The 23929-nt window shown below is 40.6% G+C and overlaps 1 protein-coding gene across 1 annotated transcript in view; it reads left to right on the forward strand.

Annotated features, from left to right (window-relative positions):
• Nucleotides 1–23929, forward strand: part of SORCS3 (sortilin related VPS10 domain containing receptor 3) — a 410327-nt gene that overhangs the window by 352867 nt on the left and 33531 nt on the right. The window contains exons 15-20 of the mRNA XM_028730338.2: nt 4386–4503; nt 5231–5364; nt 7661–7774; nt 9764–9935; nt 15344–15530; nt 20700–20833. Of these exons, the coding sequence (XP_028586171.2) occupies nt 4386–4503; nt 5231–5364; nt 7661–7774; nt 9764–9935; nt 15344–15530; nt 20700–20833 (859 nt within the window). The remainder of the gene's footprint in view (nt 1–4385; nt 4504–5230; nt 5365–7660; nt 7775–9763; nt 9936–15343; nt 15531–20699; nt 20834–23929) is intronic.

Below are 23929 nucleotides of genomic sequence, written 5' to 3' on the forward strand. Positions count from 1 at the left end.
ACTTTGTGTGAGCCTGGAGCTCTGCATGGCATCAATCACATGCAACGAAGCCATAGCAAACAGCAGTGGTAGTATCAGCATCCCAGTAGCTGTAATGGTGGGCATTTCCCCCACTGTGCCAGATATTGCTCACAGCAGCCCAGGCAACCTGAAAGCAAAGAACAGCTTTACAGCAGCAGCTATTCCTATTACCAGCTATCTGGAAGTGTCTAAAGAACACATTCCACCTTATGCTGCATGCAGGACCTACAGGCCAAGCTCACTTCAATCTGTTAGACTCTCTCCTTCCCCAGCCGAGGATTTTTGAGGAGCGAGGCTTGGAGTTGATGATGGCAGGACTGGCAGCGAAGAGGAAGCGATGGCAAGCAATTAATTGGGCTTTTGAAGTGCTCACACTGAATGCTTTAGAAATATTTAAGGCTAGACTTGAAAAGCCCAGTTAATGTTCATGGTGAGCCAGAGAGGGGTTCACATATCCTGAGTTAACAATTCATAACAATATATTTGGTATACATGTGTTCATAGAATATTTTGATGGACACCAGCAAATCCTAGGCCGAAATGATAAGCTATATTTCCCCATTCAAATTAAGTAGAGCAGCATTAAACCTATAGTGAAATACCTTGGGCCTCTCCTCTCCTGCCTTCCAAGCACTGGTGGTCATTATAGCAGGAAGAAGGTGGTGAAAGAGAAGACATTTCCATGCTTATCTTTCCATTTCTACAGTGGAAGGGGAAATGGGTATGTCATTCCTGCTGCTAATACTGAGTAAAGGGCTTCCCGTTTCTTGATCAAATAGGACTTGGGGAGCAGGCCAAGAATTTTTATTTTCTCTTGACACTTCAAGAAACCCCCAAACTTTGTACATCTAAGTGCAAATCCTGCAATGTAACTAAATTCTCAACTCAAAACATTTATAAAAAATTGTGTAATCCCAAATCAACATTGAAAAATGAATAAATAAACAATGGGCCCTTATTATAGGAAGCTGGCCTAGAACTTTTTCTGCAACTAGGGGGAAAATATCCTTTTGCAATTCCTGCTGCTTTAATTACATTTAGTATATTATTGTTTCTGTCTAAATTATAGTAATTAAATACACACATCTTCTTTGAAATCATTTAATTAAAGAGTAGCTAGTACTTTGTCATGTTTAGAATGCCAATGCATTTGCTTTCACTTGAACTTTTTTCTATAGTTCATCTCTGCGGGATTATCAGTCCCTCTCCTTTTAAATTTCCCCAAAATACGTGTGAGGGCTGCTGGGGTTTACCTGATGAATTTGATAGTGGAAAAATGAAAGCTGTGTCTTTCAGTGCTGGATTATCATCAGTGCTTAATGCCGATAGTGGGGTGTCTGGCTTTTTTGTAAGCTTGTGTTTAATATGCCATGGCCCAGAAAATGTTAGGCTCCCGCACTCCTGGATAGCTGATAAGTTAGTAAATGTGATATACCAGATTGCTTTCACATCTGGCATAAAGCTATCAAAGAAACCAGTGGGACTGTATTGATGTGCACCAGCTGTGTGTGTGACCACTAAATGGAAACATGTACAAAGCATAAGATGCTAAATCAAGTGTGAACAAAGTTTTCAGCAAGGCTGTATGGTTGTATGTTATATAGCTTAAGCGGATAACAAGGAGAAAAGAGAAAAGTTCCATCAGCACACTATTTTCTCATTCTGTCAGCTTGAATGAGTGGATATAGCAGAAGGCAGAGTACCTTCAACCCCACCGTTCAGATTTACTGCACATATGCAGCTAGTAATTATGTAATTGTACAACGTACTGAGTGTGGTGGTCCTGGCATAACCATGCTACAATCAGCTGTGCTTCAGTCAATGGCAGGGGTGAATTTGTTCCAGCCCTACCTCTTAGCTGAAGTAGACTCAATTGGAATTCCCTAAGGGGGAGGGAGAAGGACACCTGGGCCACAGGTGACCAATCACAGGGGCGCTGACCATGGGATGCTCTGACCCCCATTTGCCCTCTTTCTACAATCAGCTGTGTTTCAATCAAATCTTTTTATGTTCTAGTGGAACTGTTCCCTTTTTCTTTCTAATATCATAAAGAAAACTGGCAGGTGATCCTATGGCTCTCCACCCAGGAGAAAAAAGACAATTACAATAATCTGCTTTATTTTCTCAACCAACAGAGAAATATCACACAGCAAGGCTCTTTATTTGGGTACTCTCTGTTTGGCATAAATGTGGACATGGGTCATCAAAGCAGTGCTTTAACTTGGCTTCCTGATTCCTTCTCACCTGAGATTATCAGGGTCCAGGAGAATAAGTTTGTTTCCACTGGTTAGTTATAACAGATTGAGTTGTTCCTCCAACTCCTCAACCCCTGGGAGAGATTGTCAGGCTTTGTTTATGTTTCTCGAAATGGCGACTGGTGTCTTTGTCCTCATCTGTTCTTGCAACCCACCCCTTTGAAATGGTGGCTCTAGCTCACTCTTCTGTGGAGAGAAAATAACTACCGACATGATGACTAACAATCAGTTTCCAGATTGAAAACAAACCCCCCACAGCTAGACCAATGAACAAGGCCTTTTACCTTGAGGCCTGGGGTTATTTAATTAAAAGATTTTTGTTGTAGCTTTGTTGTCCCATTATTTCAAAGACTTGAGCTCTTTTCAGGTCAGACTTTGAAAGCCACAATGCCATGCAAGTGCTTTTGGTAGTAATCCTATGCATATTTACTGGGAATTAAGTTCTGAGAAGATAATCATAGGATTGCATTTGCGTACCTTTGTTTACCAATTCTTACTCACTCCATTCACTTAATGCTGCACATTTTGTGAGGTTCAACTTTACAGCCAAAGCCACCGTTTCAGGGGTGAAGAAAGAAATGTTATTGAACCAACTTTATCTTGAAGGCTTTTGCACATTTTTCATACCTGCTCACATGCATTGTTCCACATCTCCTGCTGCTACGGATGCCTTGTTTGTTTGTTTTTAAATTGAAGCAGCTTCTTCACTGCGTTATCTCAAACTATCAGGAATGCTGCAGAAAACTCCATGATGAACTTCAGGAGCATGGAAAATACTTTTTAATTACAGTAGGCATTATAAGCTAGTGTTTGATTTTAGGGTGGATTTTTATTCATTTAGGCTCTGTACGGTATGCATACATACATACATACATACATACATACATACATGAATACATACATACTCCTAATGTCAAGGACACCTTATGTACACACCGGCAAAGTCCTCTTTACCAAACTTCCCCCAACCCATATTTCTCTCTCTCTCTCTGCTACTTTTTCTCATGCTCTCTCCATTCTCTCTCAGGCATGCCTTTATCTCCCCATTGCCTCCACTCCATCTATCTAAGTACTCCTGTGTCACGTTCTTTGCTCAGATCCTTTTTTCACTCTGTTGTCCCCCTCCATCTCAATGCAATGCTGATTTGTTTTTATCTCCCCTTCCTCTCTTCATTTCAGTGCAGCAGCAATATTATCTCCACACCCCCCTCCAGCTTTCCTCTCTGTTGGATGCTTCTGCCGTGCTGTGCTTGGCTCAGAGCAGAATGAGGGCAGGAGGAAATCACACTCATGAGCTCTGAGGCCAAATTTCACAACAGTCTAAAGCATCCTGCAAAAGGATGCTAAGGCTGCTCTAGCAGTCACACTCTATGGTTGATCCTCCGAGCTGACATATGCATCTTGACTGCTTGCTTACATGAATTCTCATGCCTTCGTGGTGGTGACTCAACTCTAGCAGGACTGTACAAAATCACCAATGGAAGGCACAGGAGAGGCCAGTGCTATCAAAAGCCACGCTGAATGGGTTGCCCATTTCTGCCCTGTTAAAATGATGGGAAGCTGTGTGAGATTAATTGGGCCCAGTTATAAGACAGGGAATTGCATATGATCAAACTGTCTCTTGGAAATATACCAAATATACTATGTAGCTGGAGATTTTAAAGTAAGTTTAAAAAAAATAAATAAAACAAAAAAGAAAATAAGAGCTGACATGAGAGTCTCAGATGGAACTCAACAACATCACAGTTCCTGGTGGTTGCCTTAGCCAAATCTTCAATCACCAGGGAAAGCTCTGTGTTTAAGTTACCTATGGATTTCATCTCATCTCCTTTTCTAGAGAGGGCAGTCAATGTAATAGTTTTGGATTAATATAATCATGCTTGGGATTGGATTGAATAACAATGGTCTCACCTCCACTGGGAAAGTCTCACTCATCTCTTTTTTCCAGTGGAGAGATGATAAGAACCAGGAAGTTTCCCTCTGGAATTCTAATTCTTGTTTCCACTTTTTAGATGGTTCATAGGAATGTTGTATAGAAGGAATATTTTCTAATGCCCCCCCTTCTCCCTCCCTCCCTCCCTCTCCTTTCCCCCCACTATCAACCTACAGGATCTTTGGCCATATTAATCTCCGCTCTGAATGGCAGCTAGTAAAAGTAGATTACAAATCTTTCTTTAGCCGGAGATGCAACAAGGATGACTTTCAGACGTGGCATCTGCACAACCAGGTACTACTACTATACCATCAGAGCTTTCCTCATGCATCTTTCAAAAGAAATACTTGAAAACAGGCAAAAAAGGAATCTAAGTCATTTGATTCAGTGCATCTGAAAGACGGATAGTAGGGAGGACTGAATAGGAAGAACTTGACCCAAAAAGTTAGGGAAGAAAACAATCACTATTTATGATGAACCACAGTGTGACTGTTATGACTTGATTAAATGGTGTGGTATCTGAGGAACTTGACTGTAATTACGGCAGAGGGATAAGAATGAATCTGAGTAAAGGATTGCTGTTAAAATAAGGAAGTGAGAGGCTGTCCAGGAAGCTGTTTCAGAAATCCATATCAGACCACCAAATCTGTTACTAGGGATTAACCAAGGTTCTGCAGAAATCCTGGAGGGAGGTGTGCATCTGAGAATATGCAGAGAAGTTACAGCTCCTCTTATTATGATTTGTAGTTTAATTTTTCCTGTATAATTTTAGAAATTGCTATTAAGTTAGCAGGCTGCATATAGACAATTTAGACAAGTATTCTAGATTTCATTTGCTTTCAGAATTTGGAGATTGTAGAAATAAAGGACCAAAGCAATGTGGTGACTCATTCCCCAGGCTTTCAAGAAAGATTGGGAACTAGTGTCTCCTCTACAAATTAACCACACCAGGGAGATATGTAGAGCTCTAACTTAACTCTCCGCTGTCTCTAACTTAACTCTCCGTTGTTTTGCTCCAAAGGGTGAACCTTGTGTTATGGGAGAGAGGAAGATCTATAAGAAACGTAAAGCAGGGGCCTGGTGTGCACTGACTAGAGATTATTCAAGAACAGTTGTCTCAGAACCTTGCATATGTGCGGAATGGGACTTCGAATGGTAAGCCATGTTTTCTTTTACAGTGCTTTTCTTGCAACTCTTACTGTTGCTTGTGTGTTATGTTCCAAAGGTGATGAAAAATAATGCAATATTAATCTTTGTTCATCATATTAGCATAATAGCCCTAGGGATAGGGGAGGAATTTATTTTAAAAGGGCTTACACTTGGAATCTGGCCGTTCTGGTGCAATCAAGCTATGACTGTATTGGATCCTCTCTTGAATCGAGCACCTATTTCCAAGCTGCTAATGCAAAGGAAGACAGTCTTAAGAATTTTGAAATTAAGATATTTCAGAATTCCGCATGCCTTGCCCTAAAACCCCCCCACCAAAAACAAAAATGCGAGAACGAAACAAGAACCAGTTACTGGCTTGCTGCAAAAAAACGATAAAAGTCCATAGAAGCCAAATTAGGTACTTAGGATCTGGAAGGAATGTTTTCTCACAGAATTGAGTCCCATCTTCAAGTGGTATAAGAACCACCTCTTCCTCTTTAGGATTCTGCTGTCAAAGAACTAAATTTGGTATTCTTATGTCACATAAAAGCTAATGGTAGCCATGTTGGGCCAGAAGAAAAACAAATCCATAATCCATATTAGGGCTGACTTTGTTAGGCTGCCCAAAATGTCACAGAATGCCACAGCCAAAAATATCAACAGGAAAATGTACATGTAATCATATAACAACAGAAAATAATCTAGACCTTTCCCCCTCTTTGTAGAAAAAAACAAACCATGTAGTATTATTAGCATTCTTGCTTGAAGTTTCCTTCCATTAGTTTTTTATTTACCCTTGTCAAGATCCCCACCCCCAAGCGAAACACAGCAGCAGTTGGACGTGGTGATTTTTCTAGCATGCAAACCCTGGGGGAATTTCAAGCAGTGGGAAGGTGGGCAGCTTGTGTGTTTTTCATATACATTTACCAGAAGTTAATGAACGAGTCTGAGGCCTTGAGGGCATAGAGCAATGTTGTATTTAATATTATTTAATATTAATGCAGTTCATTCTTTCTTTCAGGCAATGAATTGCTCCTCCCAAACATTTTTAATTACTGAGTCACTATGAGGATATATATAGATAGATATATAGATACACACGCACGCACGCACACACCCACACCCACCCACACACACACATACACATGGCTGGCCTGCTGAGAATGATTAACTTTGAATTTTGAGACAAAAAAACATTAGGGAATCTCTGATCCGCTTTAAGTAATTTGGAAATGCTTGCCTTCAAAGAATAATGGGATCCAACCAGGGTAATTATGGGCTACTGCACTCTGCCCATTTACGCACCTTTCTGAGTCCTTTGGAGGCTTGAGAAGCTCATAAACAATAGTCAGTTATGTCAAATCCACTCTTATGACATAATGTCTGAATGCTGCATGAGGTACTCCAGGACCCCTGTTATTTCTGCCTGCCTCCGGAATGACATTTTCCGCAATGGGATGGCTATCATGAAATACTGCCATGACTTCATCCTTGTGTAATTGGATAATATATCTCTGTTGCTGAGCTTCATGGACCTGTTTTTTCATTCACTAAAGCAATATCTACGGTCATTTCACACAGTAGCCTTTCTGTGTAGTTGTATGGGAGGGGGAACTTTAGTGGGAACCATCCTTGTATATGAAGATGGCTACAGCTAATTCTCTGCCAGCATGACCAGTGATCATGGATGAAGGGTGTTGTAGTCCAGCAACACCCAGAGGGTCAAAGGTTCCCCAGTTCTGATCTATAGCTGGGTAGGACCTCCACTGGAAATTCTAGAGAACTGTTGATGATGGTCTCCTGGACTTTCTCTGAGGTGGTTTGGTGGCACAGCTGCTAACCCAAAATTCTCTCTTTGCTTTTCCAGAAACAGAATTTGAAGCTGGTGGGAAAGTGCAGGAAATGCAGATATGCTAATGAAAGTGGATGACAGGTTTTCCAAAGTTGAAGCAACCTCCACCCTTTCTTTTGTAATCTTAAATTATTCCCTTTCCTTGCACATTTGACATGTAGAACTGCCTTTCACTTTCCCTCCCCTCTGTGTGATTTAAAGTATAGTTTTGGATTTGGCCAGGGACAGCTGGGTATAAATCTTTACTGGTCCATGAACCTCCGTATGACTTTCCATTGGAAATTCAATCTCTCTCAGCATAATGTACCTCATTGGGTTATTGTGGCAATACAATCCTATGTATGCAACCCTGAGCTCTTTGGAAGAAGGGTGAGATACAAATGTGATTAAAAAAAACTGTACTTATTCATGGCAAACCATCTTAGGTGTCTTCTTGGTTTTTTTCCTTAGTGACTATGGATACGAAAGACACAGTAATAATCAATGTATCCCAGCATTCTGGTTCAGCCCGTCTTCCCAACTGAAAGAATGCAGCCTTGGACAGAGCTACCTGAACAGCACTGGGTAAGTAGGCCCACAGCCTGTCACCACCTTGTTGGGCAGGGCTGGCCAATGTGGTGCCCTCCATATGTTTGGACTGCAATTCCTATCATCCGCAACCACTGGCCATGCTGTCTATCTGAATCTGATGGACGTTGGCATCCAACAACAGCTGGGGGTCGTACATGTTGGCTACCTGTGTTGAGGTACCTGCTTTGCCATGTCTGGTTCATTTCCAGGGTAAGCTGCTGGCTGATGTTTGCAGCCTTGCTTTTGTACACCACCAGCTTATTCTTCAGAAAGCCATTCACGTAAAAAAAAAAATGTCTAAGAAGAGATTCCCCAGGAAGCCCAAAGTTGTCTACTTTGGTGTCAAAATTAAACCCAAAATAGCAAAAGTCTTTTTGTGGAACCTGTTCATTTTAATACATATGGAATTAGGCCACTGAGGTAGAAGCAGAATATTGCTCACTTATCCCCATTCCTAAACCCCATACATCTGAGAGTTAGGCTTGAATAGAGCCTGTATGTGCATACAAGCTGAGTGTGCATAGGTTCTGTTCAAACCTTACTTAAACTTTTAAAGAAAGAGACTCAGAGCTGTATGAGACCTTATATTAAATGTTCACGATTTGCTAATTCCAGCTCAGTTTGAAGTAGCATAATAACCTGAGGACAATTGGTTCTTCCGGATTAACACTGGGCCAAAGTATTCAGCCCAGGCTCATTTGTTGGTTTCAGGGGTGAGGTGAAAGCTTCTCTCCACCCCAAAGACTTGAATAACCTTCAAGGACTCAGCAAATTCTAATACTTTTCTGGGGATTTAGCTTACCATTATTGACAAGAGTTTTGACTTTTTTTGCCAGAATAGAAACACAACACTTTGCTTCCACTTCAACAGGCAGCATAGCAGTTCCTTCTAATTTTGAACAGAATGCCCCAAGGGGAATAATGTTGGAGTTGCTGAAGTGACAACAAAGCATTTTTATTCTGTGGGGTGGAGAGGAATGGGAAATCTCAGCTGGCTCATCAATAATGGTAATCTACTCTTCCACAAAAGAATATCAGAATTTGACAAGGCTGCCCTGGAAGTCGCTGAACATTTGTCTCCTTTTCTTGTTGGACAAAGAGTCCTATTCAAGTGGGATTCCAGATAACCAAAATCAAATAAAAGAGTGTAACAGCATGCATATCTCTTCTTTGGAAGTACACTGATGCAAAGTCAATGCCATGTGTTAAATCAGAGTTGGGGAAATATGATGCTCCAGACCGTTCTATCTATCCAAGTGCTTCTCAAACATGGGTCCCCAGCTGTTGTTGGACTACAACTCCCATCATCCATAGCTAGCAGGAGCAGTGGTCAGGGATGACTCCTCCCAGGCCACACACCCCTCCCCATGGCACACCAGGCTCCACCCCTCACTGGCCTTGCTTCACATTCTCCTTGAGTGTTTTTGCCTGGCTGTGTTGCCAAACCATGATAAAGCCCCTTGCTTGCCTGGCTGGAGGGCAGAGAGGGGTGTGTGTGTGTGTGTGTGTGTGTAGATACTAGCCTATTGTATCTCAGTATAATATATATTCCTTGTTCCACTCACCTTTTCCTCTGCTTGTGCCCACTACTGATATGTAGCCATAGAAGGGTGTCCAGAGAAATATGTGTCCCTTGAGCTGAAAAATATATATCTAAACTAGTGTCTAAATGGTTTCTTAACAAGGGAGTAAAGTACATTGAAAGAAATAGAAAACCAGTGAAAGGGAGACTAATGATCTTTCCCAACCTATATTTTGCCTGTGTGCATTTCTACAGTTTAGTGTGGCATAGATCTGTCTTGGTGCTATCAACAAAAAGCTGAAATATAATGGATAGTGAATGCTTCAGTTGATAAAAACTTTCAGTTTCTTTACATTTCCTGTTAGCGAGCACAGTGCATATGCTATCAAACGTTGTTGTTGTTTTCTTGTGAAATATGACATTTAAATAAACAACCCAACTCAAATTATCATATTTCACAGGTATCGGAGGATTGTTTCGAATAACTGCACAGATGGACTGCGGGAAAAGTATGCTGCCAAGCCTGGACAGTGCCCGGGCAAAGCTCCCCGAGGTCTGCATATCCTCACATCCAATGGCAAGTTGGTTGCGGAACAAGGGTTCAACACAACCTTCAGAATCCTCATGGAAGAGGTACCACTGCTAGGTTGATGATAATATAGGATTCCTTCCCCTTTTGCTGCTCCCAACCTTTACCCTCTTCCTCATGCATGATGAATTTTAAACATCACTGAAGGTGGTGGTGGATGAAAGTCTGAGTTAAAATTATAAGACTTTTAGTAATCATTAACAGCATTTTCATTTTGTTACTTCCTAGAAACCTTCTGGATTTTATAACTGATGACCCCATAAACCTTTTTGTGGGGGTTGTATTGCTTGCTTCAAACAATGCTGTTCAAGACAAAAATGTTAACTATATAATATAAGCTAGAGAGAATCTCAGACTTTGCTTTCATGAACACCACAAAGTTAAAATGAAGCTCAAAGATGCCACTGTTTGAACTTCACTAAGGATAATTGGTAGCCTCCTTGTCTTTAGCCATAGGGCAAGCAAACAAAATAAAGGAAAAAGGGAGCCAAGAAGCTTTCAGGGCATCCTGCTTCACCATCCCAGGTTTCACAGCACAGCAGGATCTTCATTCTCTTTTATTTTCTGGTTGAAAAAGGGCAAGTGCCCTCTTCTTTCTGGACCAGTCAGACATCAGAATGAGAGCTAATAGCGATGGGGTCTTGGCTTATTCTGGGAGCCTCACTTCAGAGCTTTGAAACCTCTGATTTAAGCCTATCAAATTGCTATGTTTTATTTATTTTTAAGATCATTGATTTTGTTCCGGAGTTCCGTGTGTCTTGAAGATTCTAGATCTGTCTTTTAACAGCAGCTTAACTGCAATCCTGTACAGGTCTACTTAGAAGTAAGTCTGATTGAGATCTATATAGCTTACTTCCAGGTAAATAGGAGATTTGAAACTTTAGGATCCTAGGATTGCAGACTGTTTCTCTGAAGCCACCTAGCAATATTTGACCCAACTACACGTTTAGCTTCCATTTATTTGAAATTCACCCCAAACCCTAATGGTTTATTATTATTATTATTGCTTGCCTTACTAAATATGTTCAGCCCATTTGTAGCCTGGCCTTCTTTCAAATGCAGCATACATAGAATTAGGAGCAGCCACCAACTTTTCCCTAAAGTGAAATTTCAGTATGAATTTAGAGGGTTTTGCTTGGACACAGTACTGAGGCAAAACTCCAATGGATGCCAAAGGCAGGGAGAGATCATTGTGTGATGCCTACCCAGGATTCATAGAATACATGGAAGCAGGTTGTCAACACAAGGTGTGCTTTGGGTATTATCTGTATTTCACCAGCACCCAGTGTCCTTTTGGGACTGGGGCTGGTGAAGAAGCTGTCCGGCGGTGGACAAGGCTGATAAATCAGACTCAACTGTTGTCACTAATTTTTGCCTAAAGCAATATTTCAATGTGATTTTAGAGGTTCATGCTTGGGTAAAACATCTGAAGAATTTGAAGGGGAAGGGGGGAAAGAGTTCTGATACTCCTAGTGAAACTTCTCAGGGGAAGAGTATCTGCATACCCCACATGGTGTTTTTTCTATTACATTGAGACCTGCCAGTGTCAGGGAATTGCTCTGTGACTGAGTGTATTTCTAAGTTGTTATTTCTGAGACAGAGTAACACCAGAACCAGTGGTCAGGGATGATGGGAATTTTAACAGCATCCCTAAGTGCCTTTCGGCTTGGAGATCATGATTCTTCCCTTTCTTGTTGTACCAAGCTCATTAGAGAGCCTGAGCACATAAAGAACAGTACACACAAAGCATTTTGAGCATATTGTAGTGTCTTGTTTTTTTTGGTTTGTCTGTTTGCTGCTGTTTTGGAATAGGCTTTTTAAAGTGTTTTATAAGAGCAAACACAATTGATTATTAGAGGTTGGCGTGCAACAAAACTCTTCTGAACATAGTGATTTTATATTGATTTTGAGCCTGTCCAGCTGGCTTTATCTACTAGCAGTTTCAACTTTACAGGCTATCTGCACATTATGTTCAATGTGTTGCTTTCACTTGCTTATCTGTTTTATAGCATCCTGTTGGGTGGGGAAAGAATCAGGGCTGGGAATGTGCATGCAGGAAGTCACATATCCTTCCATGTTACAGACCCAGCGAACATTGCTGTCCATCTCCAAAGCTGCTATTTGCCCCAGGAATAAAGCTGCTCTTTGTGGCCACAGTACTCTTCCAACCCTGCCTAAGTGCACATTTTGACGTTTTCATGAATTCATCTCATATCACGTTAATGACAGGCGCCATTGACAACACCAGTGATAGCAGATGCAGCTAACAATAGCAGCAGCAGATGCGAATCCTTATGCTAGCAATACCAGGTGCATAATCACATATACTAATAGACTAAGAAGTCTATATCCAGGAATGTTTATTTAGGAATAATCATTTATATCCCCAAATAGGGATGAACAAATCTGCCAATTTCAGCTCTCTCTGTTTCTCATTTTTCCAGACATAAATTCATTTCTCCATATTTTCGCAGCAATCGTCATGAAAATTTGTCAGCAGTTTAGTCCAATTTTTCCTAGTACTATACATATTTTATATGCAGTTTTAAATAATATACACACTATTGCAAACAATGTTCCCTACCATAATGCATTTTTCTCCACTTTCGTTGAAGAACTGCATCCTAAAATTCAGCAAAGTGCAAATTTAGAAAAACAGCTGTGTTTCAGTTCATGTAGCTGTGAATTAGGCAGTTTCTCATTAAAATCCAAATGAAATTGGACCCCCTTCCCCCCATGGATCTTTGAAAATATCACTTATATAGACATACAGTGGTGCCTCGCAAGACGAAATTAATCCGTTCCACGAGTCTCTTCGTCTTGCGGTTTTTTCGTCTTGCGAAGCATGGCTATTAGCGGCTTAGCGGCTATTAGCGGCTTATCAGCTATTAACGGCTTAGCGGCTTTAAGAAAAAGGAAACAAACTCGCAAGAACTTGCAAGACGTTTCGTCTTGCGAATCAAGCCCATAGGGAAATTCGTCTTGCGGAATGACTCAAAAAACGGAAAACCCTTTCGTCTAGCGAGTTTTTCATCTTGCGAGGCATTCGTCTTGCGGGGCACCACTGTGTCCTCAAATTATCCAGAGAAAGGCATCTTGTTGTGGGTAATTCAAGTGAGAATGCTGAAATAACAAAGTTGTCCCACATCCAGAAGATGCAGTCAGGGTTTTTGTTTTTTGCTGGGAGGGTAAAGACTGGATATCAGGGTGGGAATGGGCGAAGCTATGCAACCAGTTGGTCAAATATTCTAACAAGCTCTTACTGTGCTGACCCCATCACCTCAGGATGGCATCCACTTGGATTTCTGAGATTCCTTATAAGTAACTTACTTTCTCACCACCATTCATCAGTTGTCAAGCACACCCAATTTGCAGACTTGTGAGCTTTAAGACGCACCATTATCACATTTCCATTTGATCATTTTACAGGACTAGCGCTATAAAAAGTGCCTCTCAAATATATCCAGCAAGCAGTGATTGTTATCCATTTGAAATGCCTCCACTTCATTTCCACCTTAATTTATATTCATAAACTAAGGGAAAGCTGACATTGCATGTGTGGCGGTTGTTACACCTTTCACAATTTTATATACAGGAAACATAGTTGAAAGGAATGGGATTAGCGGATCGCTGCAATGCGGAGCAGGCTAGTAAGAGGCTGGAAAGGGGATCTGCTTCTCTTTAGATACGAGAACACTGTTCCTTTTCTCTTGAAAACTACAAATACACAATGAGGGCATGGGTTGGGAATTGTGGCTGCAACATTAGCAAGCTGAAATGGTTCGATAAGAAAAATGATATGAAATTATATGCACCTCTTATGAACCAAGAGGTGCATATAATTTCATATCATTTTTGTTTCGTTTGCTTAAAAATCCTATTTTTTTAAATAAAATAAAGGACAGTAGTAATGAAATATCCTCTCCTTGTCTCATGCTATGTGGTATGCTGAAAGAAATAGATTGACCTCTGGAAGAAAATTGGTTAATCTAGGCCAGATATGATTATAAGGAGATGCGCAATTATCAGTCTTTAAGGTATGGCAGCACTGATTAACGCAACTTAGAGCTATACTTTTTCAGTGCCAAAAATCTCTCAGGCAAAAGAAGGAAGTTCTTGCATTGGCTCTGCCAGGAATCTCTTCATCCAACAGATAACAATAATAGCTTATGGTTATAGCGTGCACACATTTTCTGAACCATAGTCAAGGCCTCTTGTTTTGCAATATATAACAGTCTGCCAACAGATCACTTTCCTTCTTTGGCAATTCATGGTGAGGAACAAGCTGTCCTGAAGCAGCTATCTCTTTTCAAGACTTGCAAATGCAGTTCTAAAAGAGCAGTTAACTTTTTTTAAAAAGACATTGTTAGCTAGTAACCCAGAGGTCCTGGTCCTTTAACAACTAAACCAATAGTCTATCTGTGCTACTCAATTTTGAGGCTAACTATTGTTTATAAAATGTACCGGTTGGTTCAGAAGCTGCCTTTATCAGACCACTGTCCACCCAGTTCAAAACTGTCTGTGTTGACTGGCAGTAGCTCTTTTGGGTTTCAGTCAGGAGTTCTCTCCCAATCATACTTGAAGATAGTGGGGATTATTTTGCATGCAAGGCAGATGCTCTGCCACTGAACTATGGCTGGTGCTACAGTGCCAGAAATCCTTAAATCCACTGTATTCAAAGAGTCAGTTAAGGCTTTTAAAGGGGACCCAAGTGGTTGCTGGGAGATCCGATTTTTATTCTCAACTCTCAAAAACCAGCTTCACTGTGTTTCTGGAGTAGACCAGGTAGCAGAATTGCTTTTATTTACATTCCTATTTAGTAAAATGTGAGTGTCGTGTGGGCTAAACCCCTTTTCAGGCTGAAGATCTTGAAACAACTGCTGATGTTTGGAGATGCAAAATAATTTCATTCTACTCTCTGAAACTTCCTTGAGCATATCCAAATGGTTCTTTGTTTCTTTCTGAGGTGTGTTGTTTTGCTTAGATTCTGTTCCTCAACAAACAGAACAGAATCCTTTCAGACTGCAGGAGTGGGTTATGATCCCCTGAAGTAGAAAATTAACACAACAGAGAGCAGGTTGTGCTTGAATGTCATCGCTCACCTGTAACTGAAGTTCTGCAATCTATGCTAGATCTCCTATACTATATCTAGACATTACTCGCTGGCCCACCAACTTCCTTTCAGGGAAAATATAAATCAACCAACCCTAAACTATATGGCACAAACTTTAACATTTAGGAAATCTACCCTGCCTTTCTTTTCTTTTTTCATTTTTTATTACCGAATATATCCTGCAGCAAATAGCAGGTGGTCACTTATTGCATTGCAGGAAAAGTTCAAAGCTTTTGGGCCATGTTTATGCTAATGAGGTTATCCTTAGTGGCAGTGCAGTGTATAACATAAATCACCCTTATCAGCCACATTGCTAAACCACTGTGTTTCCTTCTGCAGGGTGATCTCCAGAGGACAAATATCCAACTAGATTTTGGAGATGGTACTGCTGTGTCCTATGCTAATTTCAGCCCTATAGAGGATGGTATCCGACACATTTATAAGAGCACTGGGATCTTCCAAGTGACAGCTTATGCAGAAAACAACCTGGGTTCTGATCTGGCAGCACTCTTCCTGCATGTGATCTGTAAGTAGTTACCTCTGGTGGGCTTTGAAAAAGCCCCTCCATAGACTGCATGCATAGTTCATTGTTTTGGAAGACTCCATCCTTAATTCCTGTTTTCCATATTACAATTACTTGGGGTTTTTTTTACTGTTTAACATGCTTTACCATTCTTATCTCATTCATTTGTACAACAACCTTGTACTATCTTCTTGAAGCACAATCCTGTACACTAGTAAGTCCCATAGGGAGGTAAATGAGCATAGGATTTCAGCCTGAATGTTCTTATTTTACATATGGTGAACAAGGACCAACAGGGTGGATCCAGTTAGAGCTGAACTTCTCCCCACTGAAATCACTGGGACTTCACTTGATCAGGACTAACTTCTCACACTGATTTCTGGGCACAAGGCAATGATTCACCAGTGTTCACCTAAGGAGTCCTATCAGCTTGACCCCATGCTCAATTCCATCCTTGCCTCTTTTGTAAAAAAAACCTATTATAAATTGTAATTAACAGAGCACATTGCTCTGAACTTGCAGCTAATTAAACTCAGTGCTAGCCATTTAGAGTTTTTTGGAGTGGCTAAAATTGGTGAGAATTTATACAACTTTGTTCAAATACACTAAAAACAAATATACAAATTGTAAATGTATGGTACAAAGCAACAGCCATAAATTGAGCTGTAAATAAAACAATTGCATGAACTTATATAATATTCTTACATAGGTTTGAAAACATAGAGTGAAATCCAGTAGTGTCTTTCCACCAATAGAACAGTCAGCAGTAGCAGAACACACATGTGCCTCTCTGGAAGAGTGCAGGTGGAAGAAGGTGTAAGGGAAAATCTAGTTATGTGATGTTGGATATTGCCCATCTGCATTTCTTTTCCTTGATAAATTTGAATTGCTACTGATTCTATGAAAAGGTATTTCCTAAAATATTTTCTTCTTACCTTTTTGAATTCCTGGTGGTTCCTTTGCTAAGGTTCCTAGTGTGGCACCCTCAGAAGGCTTGCTTGGCGTCTACCAGGAACCCCACTCCTCCCAATTTTCTACTGGAATTTGTTTTGGTTGTTTGTGAGGGGAAGAGCTTGCCTACTTTTTGGTCTGTGTTTTATTTTTTAGTGGTCTCTAGGAGTTTTAGTGGGAGGATTCTGGGCATTACCAGTGTTTCTTTTGTGAAATGAATATTTTGTGACACCCACAGTAGTTGCTTATATTTCTAAATGTGTTACTGGGCCCTAAAAGATTGGGAGACCCTGCTTTTTGGGTGCAAGTATCATGTGTAGTAACCCTAGGCAACTCACATTTCAGAGTTTGACGTTTCAGAGTGCAAACCATGTATTTGAAATATGATTGTTTCAGCTGTTCATTTGCACTTCACCTGAAGCATGCCAGCAACGAAAGATGATTTTCTACTGATTGAGGGTAGAAGGAAGGATCAGAGGAGTAGGACATTAAAAAGAAGTCTGGCAGATTTTCTGCATTGAAGGTTGGCAGGCAAAAAGTTGCAGGGAACAATGATGTCAGCCTTTTACAAGAAACAGTTGGGATCAAGTTCTGAGAATGTTTTTTTGGTGATAATGTCACAAAGAAAGATTGCGAAACTGGGGTTTTTTGCTCTTCTTATACAGAATTCTCCAATTAGTTTTAGAAAGAAAGACTTCATTTGCACTGAACATTTAAAGTCCATATCTTGTTGGACTCTAAGTCTCATCAGCTGCAGCCATCGTTGCCATTTGTCAAGTATGATGGAAGCTGTAATCCAACAACTTATGGAAGCCATTACATTGGCTGCCCTGGGTAGATCATACTAAGTTAAATGGATCTCTGTTCACATCACCTCCAGCCAGCATGACCAATGACTGGGAAATATGTGGGTTGTAGTCAAATAGCAGAATGCTGCTGTAAAGATTGTGGAAGCCAAATGCATTAATGAATTGCTCAAACATCACCCTTCATCTGCATGTCTTAAAGTACCTTATAGTCTTTATGGTTCCTTCTTCAATACTGTCAGCAAGAAATGTAGGATTTCTACCACCTCTGCCTATTCATCTTAACCAACTGAGAATCATAAGACTGAGTTGTGCTTCAACTGCACAAGTCTAATATTCCTGCTAAGGATGATTGAATTAGGTTGCATGGGGAAATTGATGCTCAAGAGCGAGGCTCTTCTTCATGTGCCACCTCCTCATGAGGTCTGGAGGGTGGCAACATGAGAATGGGCCTTTTCTGTGGTGGCTCCCTGCATGTGAAATGCTCCCCAGGGAAGCTCACCTGGTGCCTTCATTACATATCTTTAGACAGGAAAAAAACATTCCTCTTTCCCCAGGCCTTTGGCTATCTAAACAATCCATGGCCTTTCAAACGGGGGTGGAGGGTAGGGTTAAAGGGTATTGTTTTTGTTTCCTATGGAACATGGAATATGTTTTGGTGTTTCTATATTGTCAACCACTCTCTGGTCTTCAAATGACATGTGGTCTAGAAATTTAATAAATAACTACTACTACTACTTATTGGGGTAGTGATGAAGTGGGATAGGTATTTACAAGTTCAATTTCCCTGCTGGAATGAAGGTATTATTTAAAGTCCCATTGTATCCCTGGTAGAGAAATGATGCCATTCATATCAGGTTTTGTGCCCTTCAAGCCTTGGTTATGCTAGTGGGTGCTTTGCATTGCACAAACATTTTGCATGCACTCACGTGGAATGTGTGCAAAAGATCAAGCCCTTTCCACTAGGAGCGTATATAGAAGTATCTTATTATGTTTCATGGTTACCTTTCCCAGCCAGGACTAATTATCATGAGATCCCACGGAGAATGTGCAAAGAATAAGGTTCATGATTACAGTGTCAGATACGCATAATTAAGCCTCTCTAGTGTTAAATATCCATGGAAGAAAAATATTTTATGCAAACTCTCTTAAACTCATACTGACAGAACATATTGGACCTTGAGCGTTCACCAGCAGGAGTGTTAAGGGGGTGGCCTAGTGGGTCTGAGTCCTAGATCTTTTGCAATCGATTCCAAATCTTTCTTTCCCCTGTTAAAAAAAAATCACTTTAAAAATGGTAAATTTGCTTACAGGACAGCTTTCCCTATGAAAATTGGCCTAAATCTGCTAACTTATAAATGAGCAGATGCAAATGTTATGCAAATCTGTGTAATGGGCCTGTGCACAAACTTTTTAAGGACTTGGAAACATCCCCTGCATATGCATTTCCATTGGTTCATTCAGGCTCTTATTGTGTCCATGCGTGCATGTGTAGATAAATGTTTTTTTCAGATTGGTGTCTGCATTGTGATGTATGGGTTTTAATGTGTATGCACTGAAGAATCTTTCAGAAAGTCATCTTATGGATGCAAAACAATATATTAGAACTGGCCTAGAGAATAAGTTGATTAACGGTGAGATCTCCCACCTGCTTGTAATTAGAGCAGTTTACCTGACTGTAATATCTGAGCAGGCTCAAGAAATGATCAGTTTTTTTGAGCATGCCCACTGCAGAACAATGACAAATTATCATTCAGTTCCATACACGCTTGCTAACGAAAACAATGGGGGGGGGGGACCAGATGGAGAGAAAAACTAAAGTTTCAGTTTGAAACTTCAGATTTTCCCATCTGTTTGTAACTTTTTTTTGTCCACTCTTGGTGACAACCTAAATGCCTAATTTCTTGAAATGAAAGCTTAACTATAAGTCTGCTGTTTTGCTCTGAGGGCATTGCAGTAACTTGGTTAACTTTAAGACAAACCATTTCACCTCCCAGTCTAGTTTCTGTTTTCATAACCTCTGCGACTTCATATGTGCTTGGGCTTGGTTTTGTATAAAAAAGCACTCTTTTCTATAGGTATCTTCCCAGAATATTTCAGGTACTTTGTAAGAAGGAATATATGAGCACAAATTCTTATGCTCCATGCCTATTCTGAAAAGTAATCATGTACAATATTCAGTGTGTATCCCTTTCAAATATGTCTCAGATGCAGTAACTGGGAAATGGAATGGGACCCTAATTCCTAGGATTTCAAAGAAACATCCCTGAATCTTACATGCATGTATCCTCCACAGTTGATGGGGCATGTGCATATATTTAAACTTTTATTTCTGCACCCAAGTAGAATATAGAAACAGATTCTGCCCATAGATTTTACCTTTTGACAAGTAAGTTAAACGAACCATAAGGATCCTGGAACTAGACTACTAATGGATTGTTGCTAGAGGATACATTGCACACTGGATTCTTGAATTTTGCTAATTAAGTTTTAGCTGTATTTGGATTTATTTAAGATGACCATGCTTTTTACGTTGTGTATTTTGACAGTTCTGTAGTTTGCAAACCAGCTTTAGTACAATAACTTAGAAAGATGGCATACGGTTTTAAAATGTAAGGAAATACAGCACAACAGACTGAAGGCTTATCCACAAGCGACTATGGGAAGTATTCAACTAAGTTGTACTCCCAGTAGACCTATCGAAATTAATGGACCTAATGTTCATTCATTTCAGTGGGTGGGATTCAACTAACGCAAAATGCTAATGGAAGCCATCACAAGGGCTCCTGCTAGCGCAGTGGAGCTTTCCCTGCCCCCCTCCTCTCATGCCCTCCATGCCTCCCCCAGACCTGCTCTAGAAAGTCAGGAGAAACCCCAAAACAGCAAGTTAAGGGGAGGAGAGGGAGATTGTTTCATCTGCAAACAGAGATGCTTGCACTGAAGTGACAATGAGATGAGCGCAGCATTGAATTTCTCCCAGTGGATCTACTCTGAATAATTACCCCATGTTTACTGCCTGCAATTATCACTCTGCCCAGAATGGACATGTAAAATTGCCATCACAGATCATACTTGTAGAACATCATTGCTATCAGTGAAGGCAAGGTTAAGTAGTTTCCATAGCTGACTCAGATATTATGGTGAGCTTTAACCCTATTATGACTGGTGAGCAAAGCCATAGACAAGTTTAATTTTAAAAAGAAGAAAAGATTTGGAGTCGTTGCACATTTCTTTGTCAGTACAACAGGCGGAATTGTATATACCGTTATACACCAACCTTTGGTTGCTACAAGTGTATTAAGTTTTTTTAAAAGGCATTTTTGCATTTAGCCGCTTTAAAATTTGCACACTTTGAACAAATTAGAATTGTACAGAAGGAATTTCTAATACGTATCACTGTGTTTCCTTTCCACAGGTCCAGTAGAGCGGGTCGATTTGAGGGTCCCCTTTGTCGCCATCAGGAATAAGGAAGTAAATATCACAGCTGTGGTTTGGCCCAATCAGTCGGGTACCCTCACATACTTCTGGTGGTTCGGCAACAACACAAAGGTTTGAGCCTTTTTAAAAATGAAAAAATGAAAAGAAAACCTTGTTTATTTTCTTTGAAAGGATTCATATTTGAATCGTGTGATGTTTTGATTTTATATGTGGAGCTCCACCTTATTTGAAGCCACGGTAAAAGCAAGGTAATTCTTCCTTGCTGTTGAAAGAAAGCTTCTTTGTTTTCTAAACTTTGCCACTGCCCCTCTCTCAATCTCTCTCTTTCTCTCTGTTTTTGTACCACCCCTTGTTGTTTGCATGAGTTCTGACAATGTGCAGTTGGTTATTATTGGAACATTGTGTGCAGAAGCTATTATTGTTACTAGAATTCAAAATTATACACCACTATATCTACTGGATAATGGTGGGCTTTCTGCTCAGCATTTAAAAACCACTGGTGATCAAATAAGCATCATTTCCAATATGAATGTCAGAACACACTTGTATTTTTAGACTCTCACACAGTGTTTTAAATCCAATGGGGACTGAATAACTTTTGGCATCTGTGAATTCAAGCTAAGATCGTAAGCAGCACTCTCTTAGGTTGTCCATGCTGTTTGTGCCTTTGGGGACATTTCAGAGAAACTGAACAGCGAAAGTGCTGTTGAATGCTCAGTCACAATCAGTCACCTATTCCATAGAGCCATGCCGATAAAAATTATTCTGATACTAAGGAATCTGCATAAATATTTGTGGGGGGAATGTTCTAGTGATTACTTAATTTAGATGTTTACCTGGAAGATAAAATATTTTCTTGGTATGATTGCTTAGCCACAAACTGGGATTTCATGTCTTGCTTGAAAGACTGTGGGTTTCAAACTATATTCAGCAGCTCCTCACAAATGTATCAGCAGTTCCTAAATGAGAAGATCAGTATTGGTGAATGAGCTTTCATTAAATAGAGCTTATTTGCTACTTCTCATTTCACTGCAATATAGGATGCATTCTGAATTCATGTGGGGCAGGAATGGAGCCCTACAAACTTGGCCCATTGTTCAGTGTGAAACTCATTTGTGCCCTAGTATGCACCCAGGGGATCTAAACCCCACTTGCCAGAATCAGATCATATTGTACCCTAGGGCAAGAGTGGGACATAGGAATGGTCCCCAGTCATTTTAGTTGTGAGTGTTCTTGGCACATACCTCCCCGGGAAGCATCATCACATAATGACATTAGCAGGCATTTAGTCAGAGAAGACATCTATTTGACTTTGACTTGCTAGGTTGGAAACTATTTGGAACCTAAAATAGCGGTGGTCTCCCCTCCCCCCTTTTAAAGAACAAAACATTGTAGTTTCTCTCACATACTGAGATATCTACACTTGGAATTTGCAAATGAGAGTAATTGTAGTTGCATTTTTGTACCTGCAATTTAAATCTTATCTATGCTTATGCCTCTGATTCCTGGGTGCACTCACAAACTTAAAGCTCTTTAAGCTGCAGATGCAAAATGGCACCAAAATAAGGGGCAGCTTAAAGCTGGTAATAGTATTTGGCTTTGCAAAATGGCAATAATCATGGAAAGGCCGGAACAGAATACTAAGCAATGCTAAGCTGCCATTCTGATAGTCTGAGGATTTACTGATGTTTTCCACTGATTCACAAGGAAGGGAGCTAAAAACAGCTACAAAACTGCTGTTCTCCCAGGGCCCTTCTGCCTTTATTCTCTCTGGGGGGTTCCACTGTTCTGAGTTGTTATTACTCTCTGACCTCTATTGATGCACTCTGCGGGAGCAAAGAACTCTAGGGATTGTTCCTTGAGCAGCACAAGCCCACGAGGCTTGGGAGCAATCCTAGAACTCTTCACAGGAGTACTGATCTGTAGCCACAAAGTCTAAAAATCTACACTAAAGCTTTTCAAATTTGATGGGTTAAAAACAACAGCATGCCACACATTCTGCAATGTTCTTGTTTCAACAAAAGCAAAATACTTTCTCAACATGATATGCAACGTTTCCCAGTTCCCCAGCATTGCTCTTTGGAGAGCTTGATTGCAGGACTTTGCTGATGTAGCCCCATAATAATCCTATTATTTAAGTCACCAGGCGAGTCTTTTGCAGTTTTAATATTCAGACTGATCCAAACAAAAGCATGACCTGTAAATCACAGAAAATGGTTGGTGGGTACTGCTGCTGCTTTTATAATAGGCATTAATCTGTTTGGATGGTTGATGTTGCCGTTGGTGTTGGAAAAAAGCACTTATGATGAGCAGCAGGGTGGGCAGTGCACCGATAGCATCCCTAGGCTGCACCTCTGGCCCAACACCAGATGCAGACCCTCCATTCCCTCTCCAAGACAGAGGGATTTTCCAGTGGTAGGAAGTAAGATTCCTATAGACTACAGCAGTACCTCCTTCCTGCCCCTCTAGTCTGGGCTAATATTGCAGCATATACCCTCGTGGGCAGAGTTTAGTCAGAACTGACTCACCCATTTCCCCCTACCCAGGTCTTGGTAGTACACACCAGGACAGCCTGCTCATTGACAATCAGCTTGATGGATCAGCATGATTTTATTAAGGACCAACCTGGCATTCCACAGTGGAACCGCCATATTGCTGAGTACAGTGATAGAATGAGATTGGCACCACGGATAGGTGAGAGCTTGGTTGGGGGGATCTCAGACTCAAGCTTGGCATAAAATTGATTCTATTCAAGTTCTGCTGTAAATAAGATAGCCACTCCACATGTCTGAAAACCAGTTGTGGGCAAACAGCCTTCTTGATTTTGCATTACAACTTGCCATGTGGCACAGCCAGATTGATTTTTCACTGCATGAGAAGTAATTTTTCCTGAAAAGATTTATCACATTAAAACAGCAAATTGGCAATGTGATGGCAAGAATCAGGCAAATACTTCATTGCACTGCCAGTTAGGACATTAACCGAAGACGCTGTGCAGTATAAACTGACTTTGATTTTTGTAGAATAGCCAGATTCTGATGCCTTTAACCCATGGGAGGAGTGATGCAGATAAAGATGGCAATTTAGGCTATTTGTAGACTCATCGCTTCACTGCAGCCTCCTGCTTTAAAGGTACCACTGCAATATACAGCTCCATTTTATACACATCCTAAAAAGGGAAAGGTACCCCCCTAGATGAGCCTTAAT

Source organism: Podarcis muralis, chromosome 6 (assembly GCF_964188315.1).
Source record: "Podarcis muralis chromosome 6, rPodMur119.hap1.1, whole genome shotgun sequence".
In the NCBI taxonomy this organism is placed as follows: Eukaryota; Metazoa; Chordata; class Lepidosauria; order Squamata; family Lacertidae; genus Podarcis; species Podarcis muralis.